The sequence below is a fragment of the Lissotriton helveticus genome, chromosome 2_1 (assembly GCF_964261635.1).
Source record: "Lissotriton helveticus chromosome 2_1, aLisHel1.1, whole genome shotgun sequence".
NCBI lineage: Eukaryota > Metazoa > Chordata > Amphibia > Caudata > Salamandridae > Lissotriton > Lissotriton helveticus.
Window position 1 is genome coordinate 1,729,593,204 of NC_136059.1, and position 12,060 is coordinate 1,729,605,263.

At 43.3% G+C, this 12,060-nt stretch overlaps 1 protein-coding gene across 2 annotated transcripts in view; it reads right to left on the reverse strand.

Moving 5' to 3' along the window:
* SLC44A1 (solute carrier family 44 member 1) overlaps positions 1-12,060 on the reverse strand; it is a 521,394-nt gene that overhangs the window by 22,602 nt on the left and 486,732 nt on the right. For both annotated transcript variants that reach the window (XM_078676674.1, XM_078676673.1), the window contains exons 11-13: positions 7,780-7,936; positions 1,997-2,080; positions 1,065-1,202 (exon numbers count right to left, since the gene is read on the reverse strand). In XM_078676674.1, coding sequence (XP_078532800.1) covers positions 1,065-1,202; positions 1,997-2,080; positions 7,780-7,936 — 379 coding nt within the window. The remainder of the gene's footprint in view (positions 1-1,064; positions 1,203-1,996; positions 2,081-7,779; positions 7,937-12,060) is intronic.

Below are 12,060 nucleotides of genomic sequence, written 5' to 3' on the forward strand. Positions count from 1 at the left end.
ACTTGAACCTACAGCTACCACCACTGACCACGCTAGGAACCTAGGCATCATTCTGAACAACAAGTTAAACAGGTCAGCTCCGTCACCTCCTCCTGCTTCTTCATCCTCCACATGCTTCATAAGATATTCAAATGGCTACCCCGAGGCTCAAGAGACACCATCACCCAGGCCCTCATCTCGAGCCGACTGGACTAAGGCAACACTCTCTACGCAGGGATCGCAGCTCACCTCCTCCGGCTACTGACCATACAGAACGCCAAAATCAGTCTCATCCTGGATCTCTCTGATGAACCCAAATCTCACCCTACCCAAGGCAACTCCACTGGCTCCCCTGCAGAGGAAAGATGTCAGTTCAAGCTACTAACCCATGCATACAAGGCCCTACACAACTGCAGACCCGCCTACTTGAACCACAGCCTGAACTTCAATCAGCCCACCAGACAACTCTGTTCCGTGTCTCTTTCTGTTTCCGCGTCTCTTTCTCTAACCCTCACCCCCAGCATCCGACATAGCAGATGCTGACACAGCTCCTTCTCCAACCTAGCAGCAAAGACATGGAATGAACTACACTTTCATCTAAGGACCTCCACATCTCTTTCAGAGTTCCGAAAGTCCCTGAAGACCTGGCTATTTGGCTAATCTTACTGCCAGCACCTGGATACCCTCAAGGGTGAAAAGAAGCGCTCTACAAATCTACTGACAGATTGATTGATTGAGAGGGCATTACATAAGTGGTTATTTGACTATCACAGGATCCCAAATTCTTGGGATGCACCCTAAATTAAGGAAATCATGTGAAGCATAGGAGTGGAAAAAGGTACACACAACCTTCAGCTTACGAATCTGATGCTTAAAAAGTTTTTAATGATAACTTATGGGAGCAATGTATACTAAACGTATTTATTATATTGCAATTGTATTTGTTCCTTGCAATGCATTCTGTAATAAGTGACAACAGTCAACACCCTACATATTAACGTATTTCTTCTGACTAGACTGTCTTCCTAATACCCCACATCCCTAACCCTTTGTGACAGACTTAATAGTCAGAATGTTTTGCTTACCTTGCCAAGAAATAGCACAAAATCTCCAACAGTATTGATGGTGGCCACCCGCAACACATTCTCCACCAGGATGACAAAGGCATCCTTAGCTGATGTGCAGAAGTTGGTGCTGTTGATGGCGGTGGCCGTATATGCATTCTGGAATAAATATTAGCCCATTGTTAGACACACCGGAACATGGTAAGAATATCCAAGTGGACTTGTGGCGTTTCAGTCCAGTAAGCAAATAATTTACAAATGGGAACCAATTGTTGTAAACATCAAACCACAATATTGGACCATTAAATGAGATATGCAACATATAATAAGAGTAAATTAAAGATCGGGACAAGTAATTTTTTTTTCCTTTTCACATACTAGCACCGCCATGGGCCTTCTTCTCTGCAGGGAAGAATATGCAGCAATGGAAATCCTTTATTGTTCAGTTTTCAAACAATTACTGTACAAAATTAAAAGTCACACACATCAAATTTAAAACCAATTTGTCGTGGACACTCACAAGAACCACAATAAGAATTCATTAGTTCTGGTCCAAATTGCCAGATTTTTTAAATTCAATTGGTTGACAAAAAAGCCATCATTTAGCAACAATGTAATTCCTAATAAAAATCCTCAACTCTGACAAGTTATTTACGATTGAGAACATGCGTATTGCAAAACTTGTACTACAATATTCTCATATTTTTTTTCACTAGCAAATTATTGAATCAATTCATATATGTAAGTGTACAAAAACAGTTGGATCAAACATCAAAATTAACCAGCAATCAAGCAGCAAAATATGCTACGAACACAAATGTATCAACAGGCGTGCAATAATGTACTGTCGTCATCTAGAAATGGGACACCAAAATATACAAATCTGAAGTTACCCAGTTAAATAATAAAAAGCTGAAGCCTTGCAGATACCTATTAGCATTTTGCAGTCTTACCTGATTTAAGTAACTGAGGCACTTTTCAAGGCACCATAGGCAGCAGATGCAGGATTTCAGCATGCAACGGGCGCATGCGTTTTCCTAGAGATAACATAACATTTATAATCAGTAAAAAAGATAAATGCAAAAAAAAAATCACAAATGAGTGTGATAAATCAACGACTGCATAACTGCGTTGCTCATGGTCCTTTATACTGTTTCTGAACGAAACATCAAGCTATATACTTCCAGCCAGCATACTTTATCGAACTGCTAGACGAGAGAATTACAGTGTGTATTTAGCTCTGTTAATCAAGGTTTCATTTCCAGCGCCTTGAGACCCTCAAGGGTGAGTAGGGCGCTTTAAACCCCCTTATTGATTGATTTCCTTAACTAGTGTTCAACAGAAAATGTCCGGTACATGGTTCACAGCAGTCTGGTGTAGTCCTTCCTGACTGGTAAAATATCTATTTTGGATTTTTGACAGGCACAAAAGAATCCATCATAAACCTAATGAAGGAGTACCCCTCTAACCGTACTCTTTTGAGGCTAAGATCTGAAGTCTCAGCGCTAGAGTAACCACCCTGAGCAATAAGCACTAGAGAACTATGGATGCCGCTCTTGAACTACAGTAAGACTGTTAATCTTTGAAACACAAGGAAGTGTATGAAGAAGCATTCGCAAATAGTTAATCAACGAGGCACCTTGGGCATTTCATGGGCATCGTTCAGTGATTTGGCATTGCCCCTGGTGGAAATGAGATATTTCACAGATTTTAAAACACCTAATGGGAGACAACAAGACCACAAATTATAAAATACGCTCAATCGGTTTGCCGCTAAATCGATTACTCTGAGATCAGTTGATAATGGCTGGGTGTATTGATAGAGGAGCTACAGGAGATTAGGTATTTTTATGTTATAGGTGTACAATTTATAATCTTTGAAATGAGGTAAGGACAATACACAGAAATATAATAAATGGGATTAAGGCAAAATGCATATGATTTATAGTCGGCTGTGCTCAAGAGGAGTCATGCAGAGGATGGGAAATAAAGGAAGGTTCATTAGAAAGAAAAGAAGGAACAACATTTGGTAGTTTAAAATCAAGGACATTTTTTAAGGGAATACAGAAAAGGCTTTTGGGGCTGCATGCAACTGGAGGATGCAAAACTGCAGAAAGAACAATGTATTTACTTTTGAGACAGTGCTATTTGGCAGTACTTTTGATAAGCATCAGAATTAGGATAAGAGTGTGCGGGGGGAGTATTTCCTTTGGGGTGCATCCTTTTCCAAAGTTCATCAAAGCAGGTCTAAAAGGAGACATTGAGAAATCAAAGTTACTTTGAAAGTACATCTGCACTCAGATTTAAATGGATGAACTAAGCCGAGGCTCACTCTTATCCTCCCTCTGGCACGATGGGATAAATCAATTTCTCGGAGCCCAAGGACTCTCTGGAACCACCATGCAGATAGTATTGCTGACAAATGTGAAAAAGGTTTTTGAGGTTAACCCCCCACTCCAGAAAGGCGACCCATGATTGAAACTATCCAGAACTGGCCTAATGAATTATAATCTCCTAGCTTAGTTGAGCACTAGGCTGACATACATAGGCGAATAAAGACTTGCAGTTACACAACCATACTGCATAAAGTGGGTTTGGTACAAAACAATTTTGGATCAGTGACAGGGCAGACACCTGCAAATGTTTCACGATGCAGAAATCTGGTAGGGGTCCCCGATTTCTATAATAAATCAAAACTGAGTTTTGAAAATTTAGAAAATCTCTGGAACCTATTAGTACGTTCAAAGCAAAGAAACCCCATGCTCAATTTAAATCTGGGTAATTATCACTAGACTGTCATTGGGGAATACAAATGAACTGAAAAGGCCCAGCTTTAATAACACCAGGATTGAGTGACTAGATTACATATCAAAGATAAACACGTTGTATCCCGAGCAAATTAAAACAATCGTTTTATACAAATCAGTGATCCAAAATGAAACATCGTAATCCAAATAAGTGTCAATCTTCTTCTTTAATGTTCACAACAGCATCCTTTTGAGTTCTAGCCAACACGTGTTTCGTCTAATTAGTAGTATATGCATACAGACTTCATCAGGGCAACATATGTATTATAATACTGGCAACACCACTGACTACCAGTTCCAAGTGGCGCGTTAAAAATAAAGCCAAAGTTCAAAGTAGACTCCACGAAGAAGTAGCACTTCAGGTTTAAAAGTTATCGATACCCACGTCAGGGCATAATCAGGTCACGCAATCGAGTAAATTCCGTGTTTCAAATGCGGGCGGCAGCACGAGTACGGCACAGTAGTGGTGTTGTATTATGTTTCTCCACCGCCGCTTTGGTGTGGGGATGGGCTTGCCATTCTATTCACTAGATTATGACTATACACAGAGATCCCCTACTACAGAAGGAGTAGTTTTTGTCCTGTAACTCCAGTTCTGTAGTAGGGGCATCTCTGTTATAGTCATAAGCGCCCGCCCTCCTCCCGGTGGAGAAAGATGTTCATGTTCGGAATGCTACAGGTCTCGCGTTATACGCCTTCAAAAAGAACTGAAAGTAAATGGAACCTGCAGAGCATTCTGGGATACCAGGAAAGTTCTGGAAAGTTTTCTTAAAGGCACGGTATCCCTTTTTGAGCCACATAATGGCAGCCTATGGGGCTTGTCTGTCCTCCCATTCCTCTCTATCATTCCAGAGGCTTTGTTGGTAAATGGGGAAGTTTTTCTCTATGAAGAAAACTTGACAGGCTGTGCTGTTTGTGGTTGTGGTGGAATGTCTAGTTGAAGTACTGGACAGTGTAGCCTGTGGATATAGGCTGCATTATCTGTCTTTAAATTCGCTCTTAAGTGTCTTGCAGGACTGCAATTTTAGACAGCTTGAGAGATTATTTTTGATTGCTCCGGGGTCCACGCTCATGAGCGGGACTATTCACTAGATTATGACTATACACAAAGATCCTGTATTTTTAATCAACAAAATTGGACACTTGTAACACTGCTCAACCTTTGGTTCAGTGTAGATAAGGAAACCCTCAAAGAAGTCAATGTTTTGGTGGAATTGCGGTATATTTGTTTCATCCGCCCCTCATTGACATTCACGCAGTTATCATAGGGTTATTCCTATTTGTGTGTACTGCTTGCCTCATCCAGAGGCACCTCCAGTCTCGAGTGCAGTGTCCAGAGACAAAAAGGATTTACCCACAGAAGAAGGTGAAAAAGAAATAAACAAATTACTTTAAAAAATGAAAAAAGTGCCAGATAAATGTATTGCAGGGCAGGTTTCCATTGGTTAAAAAAGATTTATATATACTAGATTTAGGCCGAGTTACTGGGCCATGTAGTATTGCAAAGTGAAGGTTGTCGACATGTTTCAGCTCTCTGGGCCAGAAGGTCTATAGAGCTTTCGTCAGGACTTACAAAATAAGATAGACATACAGTTTACACATAGAATACTACTCACACATCTTGTGCGGTATTCCCTTTCTCATAATGATTTTATGAGAAGTATGCTCTTCATAATCTGCTGTGTAAGAGTACACTGCTTCCAACGGGGGACCACTTCTTAATAATGGAGAGCCGCGTGGATGCTACGTTCTAGCCTTGTGCTGACTCTGCCCCCGGAGTAGTATATATAAATCTTTTTTAACCAATGGAAACCTGCCCTCCCTGTTGATTAACCGTATACACAAAGATCCCCCTACTACAGAACTTATTGTACTTAGTCCAAAGGGAGGACTCTTGATATTAGTAGCATCAGACCTCAGTAGAAATCTGTGCAAAAGACCTTAAAAACTTGTAAATCTACTTATACATTATGAAAATCCACGAAGCTTAGCCAATGCCAGGGTTGCTCTGCTACCAGAGTATGTGCTCCGGCAACAATTGGGAATTTTCTTGGCATCATAATATAATTCATAATTTCTCCAAATGGTCCTAAACCTTCAGTCTTTTTGAGATACTCCTAAATTAGGGCCAGGTGACCAAGAATATTTTACACTACTGGTGTTTAACTATTGGACCACACACGGCCCTCTGGTTTTAGTCCACATTTTACAGTATATTGCTTTAAAGCAGTCAGTGTTGATTGAATTATAGAAAACACTTATGCTATTAGTCAGTTTCACTTAGACGCTAGTTGGTTGTGTAAGGAAATATACTCACAAGATTAAAAGAAGGCCCTAACATCATTAAGCAACTACCGCGTAATTATTTTTAGCAATGTGTCAGACACTGAGGCTTTGTTTAAACCTTTATTTAAATAAATATAACAGGCATCATAATAGGCAGCCACACCACAGACAACACATGACTCCTGCGCTTCATCATCGATGGCTGCATTGATTTGTTCTCCTGGTGCACAAGTCTTGTAAGACCTGTACAAACATATACGATTGCATCAACTAGAGCATTTCCCTGTCTGGCATGAATTCGGGTTCATATGAAGCACTTATTTCTCCCACAATGAATATTTCATGGGGTGGGAAACTTATTTTATAAAATAATATTTAATCTGCAATACTAAACGGTGATTGTCAAAAATTATGAAATTATAGTACAATTAACTACACCAGCAATTGTTTGGACTGCTGAAAAACTGAAAACAATTGCCTGGGCTGCAGGAAAGAGAAACACTTGGATTTTCATTTCTAAGTCTCGCCTACATACCACTTTTTTATTGTCTGTTGTCAATGAGCTATTGTGGACAATATCAATACTTACTTTTTGCTTTTGGCCACCCCATTGCTTACCACTGGTTGACTTTCTTACCACTGATTTGCTTGCTTCAGATTTGACCCCTTCCATTAATTTTTTTTTAGTTTGTTCCCCAGAACATAGCTTCTTTACCATTCTTTTGACTGGTTGGCTGTATCCTTCTCACAGTAAAGGAACTACTATTTTCTTTTGACTTTAGCACTCCATGAGAATGCTTGTTTTTATACCGTCGTCACTATGTGCTGATTTCCTCTTTATATACCCACCTTTCACGTTCTCCAGGTTGTCCTTCCCACTTATACCCTTCCCTTCACACTCTCCTCAGCTTTTTGCTCTTTTTATTCTTGTAAAAGTTTTTTTGTAACCCCCCCCCACTTCTCTGCATCTCCCTCCACTCCGCTCCAAGTTATTCTCGCTGCTTTGAAGGCCTTTACCTACCCCCTACCTACTCCATCGCATTTTAGTGTCTTAATAATAGGTTCACAATATATTTGCCAGTTTCTACAGACCGTGTGTTCTGGACCGGCCTTCAACTCTCATGGCTTTGGTACACAAATGCTGTAATTTATTAGAATTAGTGAACTTATGACAACAGGCTAAAACATGCACCAATAATAATTAGACCAAGTATTTGGTTGATGCATCCATCATAACCAATGTCAATTAGACTGAGTGATCTCTACTATACAGTCTAATAGTATTTCAGATGCATCCATCAAAATGTACCAGTTTGGTGACTTGGTCAAACTCGGCTCCCCAGTAAACATAACATTTGCAAATACACCCCAAACCAACACCAAAATGTGACTTGGTGTATAGGTAAAGGACTAAATGTCAGGAGTCTTTCCTACCTTCATACACACTGATGAAAATCTTTAGTATGCTCATTCTGCTAACCGTAAATCACTAAATATTCAATCTAGACATCGCAAAGAACTGAAAGACAACTGCGCTTACAGCATGCATGATACAAAAACCTTCTTTCCAACAGCATCTCATGGGTGGCCAGTGTCTCAAGAGTGAACCAGAAAACCGTGAGCCACTTAGCCTATTCTCTTACTTTTCCTTTGAGTTGGCTGTGAATGTACATCAGGATCATTCGTGGGACCTTCACCAGTGTTATTATGAAGGCTCCCTTCGCCACTGTGCCAAGATGGTAACGAAGAAGGCGGTTGACGGAGCCCAGGATAGGCATGAACGGCAGATGACTTTTATCCCTGCAGAAACAAATCATACACAAATGGTTACAAGTGCTACAGACAAAAACACCTAAAGAGAAAGTGGGCTACAGACAGATTTGTCATCTGGGCAGTAAAAGCTTCTGAACCAGTGAATGTTGTGCCTAAAAACAATAACTGTTGAAAGTTAAACTATGAATCAATGTAACAATTAAAAATAAAAATAAATGGTGAGCGTCCTACTCATTCCCAAGCACCAATCTCAGGATCAAGTCTTTCTGGGCACACATCTTGAACATCTAGCCTTAACCCACAATTCAACCTATTTGCACTGTACAAAAATCACAAAAACTAAAGCAGTATGTAATTTTTTTAATTTCTTTTTATTTTTCAAAAACCTTTATTTGTTCCAAGTGATTACACAGCCCAAATCGCCTACAACGATATGGCCGGCGTCAAATATTGATAGATTAGCTAGTAAATGTAAATGTGTTGGACTTGTAAAGCGCACAGCTGCCCGTGAGCGTCCCGGCGCCGAGGACCGCTGGGGAACCCGTCCTGGCTTTCCCTGTGAGATGGTCCCTTCTGGGTATCTCCAAGGTGAAACCAAGCATCCCCGGCTCTGTGGGGGGCCGTTGTAGAGATGAGGCAAGCTTAATGCCCAGAATTGCCGAGTGTGATCCCTGGTTAGAGTAGGCACCGAGGCGAGAATTGTCGAGTCCACTGACCCTGGTCCACGACCCTGCCGCGTCAGGAATTGAACCCTGGTCCCGGGCCGTTCTCTGCTTCCGGGTCTGCCGCCTCTAACTAGTGAGCCACACCTCTCCACGACTCATGGGTGACAGTAGTTCGCTATAATGTTCCGTTTGAGTGCAACAGTAAAGTATGTCTCGCGCCCAGCGTGTAACTGTAGGCAGTGGTCCCCTCATCCAGCAGAGCGCCAGCACTCGTCGCGCTATCAGTAACCCCATATCAGCCAGACATCGGATCGCCACCGGAAGACCCCTTGAGTATCCTATGAGGGCCAACGCAGGATCTGGAGAGAACTCCACCTCTAAAATCTCGCTCATTTCTGTGAAAATTTTCGTCCAGTAGTCCTGTATGCCCATGCTAAATGGAGAAAGTCTGCAATTGGCTACTGGCATCTCTCGTATGCCGCAGACTGGCGGAGGCCGTACCTGTGCAGTCTCTCAGGAGTATAATATACCCTTTGAAGGAATTTGCAATGTATCAACCTGTGCTTTCCGTTCAGTGAGATTTTCCTGGTGCTAAGGCAACAGTAGAGCCACATTGCATCGTCAATTGTTACCGCTAAATCCCTCTGCCAGGCCACTCTGGCCCTCATGAGCCGATGCTCTCCATGGGACTGAGCAATCCTGTATAAATTGGTCACAAGTTTGCGTGAGGATTCCGTTGTTATCACATATGTTAACTCCGGGACCTCCGGGGGTTCCGCCAGGTCCGGCCCCAGTAGCTCCAGAAATGCGCTACGGAGTCTATGGTATTGGAACCTGTGCAGCAATGTCAGGTCTCCCCTATCGCCCACCATCACCTGTTCCCATGTTTTTACCGTGCCGTCTTTAAAAAATTCACCTGCCAAGTGTATGCCGAGGTGTTGCAAAGTGCGCACTACTCCCTGTTCACGCACAGGGGGCAACCACACTGTCCAGTCCACTGGCATTAGAGGCGAGTAGAGCAATACGCTCCCAGTGCCTCGACAGTAGGGAGTGCCACGCATGATTAGTAGCCGTGCTCGAATCTAGAATACCCGTCCTGCGGTCCAAAGGTTGGAACACCGCCACCGGAAGAGCAAGGGGCTCCACGAACAGTGCCTCCATAATCACGTGCGGGATACGTTGTTCCCCATGCACCCAGGTATGCAAGTGCGCTGCTTGTGCCGCACGATAGTAGAGTTCAATATCAGGGGCTCCAAGGCCTCCCATGCTATAAGGTAATGTAAGGGTTGTCCATTTACTCTGGGTTGTTTACCCGCCCATGCGAGGTGAATCAGCAGTTGCGTTAAATGCTGGAAAAAAGCCTTCGACAGCACCACTGGAATTGCGCTAAACAGAAAGAGGAGCTAGGCAAAACGACCATTTTCATTATGGCTATTCGCCCCATGAGCGAGAGAGGGATCTTATTCCAGACAGCTATGTCATCTTCCAGTTTGCTAATCGCCACTCCGTAGTTTCTCTAAGAAGCAGCTCTGGGTCTGTGTGTAGACGTACACCTAGGTATCTGACAGGGTCCTCAGTCCACTGCAGAGGGTATTCCATATCAAACCTCTGGGTGACAGGCATCAGGGGGAATGCCAACAACTTTGTCCAGTTTACCTTGAAGCCCGACAAAGCGCCGAAGTGGACTACCTCTCTTAGCATTGGCGAAAGGTTATTCTCAGGGTCATGTACATATAGCAACGTATCGTCCGCGTACATGGAGACAACTATATTATATGTGGGGAAGCGGATACCCTCTCGGCTTATAGTAGAGCGCCCCCAACATTTGAAGGAACGGTTCGCCCAGTCCCATTCTCCGCAGCACTTGTCTCAGGAAGGGCCACTCGACCGAATCGAACGCCTTCTCCATATCGAGGAAGACAGCAATAGCCTTCGTATCCTGTTTGACATGCTGCATCGCACCCAACACTGTGCGAATATTATAGACAAGGTTCCTGTTAGGGATAAAGCCCGCCTGCTCCGGCGCACCAAAGTAGGTGCCTGTAATGCCAATCGTGTCGCTAAGACTTTAGCATATAGCTTGGTGTCCACATTAATCAAGGAAAGAGGCCTGTAGGAGCTGCATTCATCATGCGTCTTCCCAGGTTTCAGTATCGTAACTAATAAGGCTTCTCGCATAGACTGTGGCATACTGCCCTCTACACATATGTCATCAAACAATGTTAATAAATGGGGGGATCAGTTGTTCCCTGAAGGCTTTATAGAATACCACCGTAAGCCCATCAATTCCTGTTTTTCTGCCAGTTCTCATTGACATCAATGCCTCTGCTATCTCATCCTTTTCTATAGGGTGCATCAAGAATTCTCTATGGGCGTTTGAGAGCACAGGCAGTTCTATGTGCTCCAAATAGTCTTGGATCTCATCAGTTAAGTCGCCGCACTGCGAAGAGTAAAGGTCAGAGTAGAAACTTCGGAACTTGTTTGCTATTCTACATTCGTCCGTAACGACCTAGTCACCGTCAGTTTTTAACTCAGTCACCTGCTGTTTTCCTCTCCTGCCCTTCAATATATTGGCCAGAGCCGAGCTAGGTCTCCCGCCTTCCCCATAAGTGCGTGCTGTGGCGTGGCGTATTTGCCCATATGCTTAACTTCCCTATCCGCTTCCTCGTGGTATTCTGTAAGAAGGGACTTCATTTCTTCTTCAACTACTGGATCTGTGCCCCTCAGTTGCCTCTCTTCCAATTTCACCAAGCGACTCTCCAGGTCAGATAGTCTCTGCCGAATGGATTTAAGGACACTGGAATGTTTGGACATGGCGATCCCGCGTATATAAACCTTAAACGCTTCCCATAGTGTCTGGAAACTGTCGACCGATCCCACGTTAGTATAAAAAAAGACGTCTATCGCCTCCGCAATCTCACCCCTGAATAAAGGGCCCAGGAGCGAGTACGGCGGGAAACGCCATGTAAAGGGGGGATGGTCTTCACTGGAGTCACAAGGACAAGTAACAGCGGTGAATGATCTGACAATGTACGCGGCAATATCGTACACTCTCTTACCCGGTCCATCACGCTGGAGGAGGCCAGCCAGTAGTTTATTCTAGTATGAATTGCGTGAAAGGCAGAATAATGTGTGTATCCCCCTTGTGCCGGGTATCCGATCCTCCACACATCCTCCAGGCCCAGCCTTAGAATTTGCGTGTTGAGCAGCTGCGCTGCCGCAGAAGGCCTGCGCTGAGGTCCTGCAGATCTATCCAACACTGGATCTAGCACTAAATTAAAATCTCCTCCCCACAAAATGTTTGCAGTGTCTTGCTTACTAACAAGGTCTACTAGAGATTGGTAAAATGCCGGGGAATCATAATTTGGGCCATATGTGTTAACAACGATAAAGTCCATCCCCTTCCCCTTGCAGCGTGCAATCACAAATCTCCCCTCCGCATCCACACTTAAAGAGGTTGAGGTGAATCTCGACTTGGGATTCACC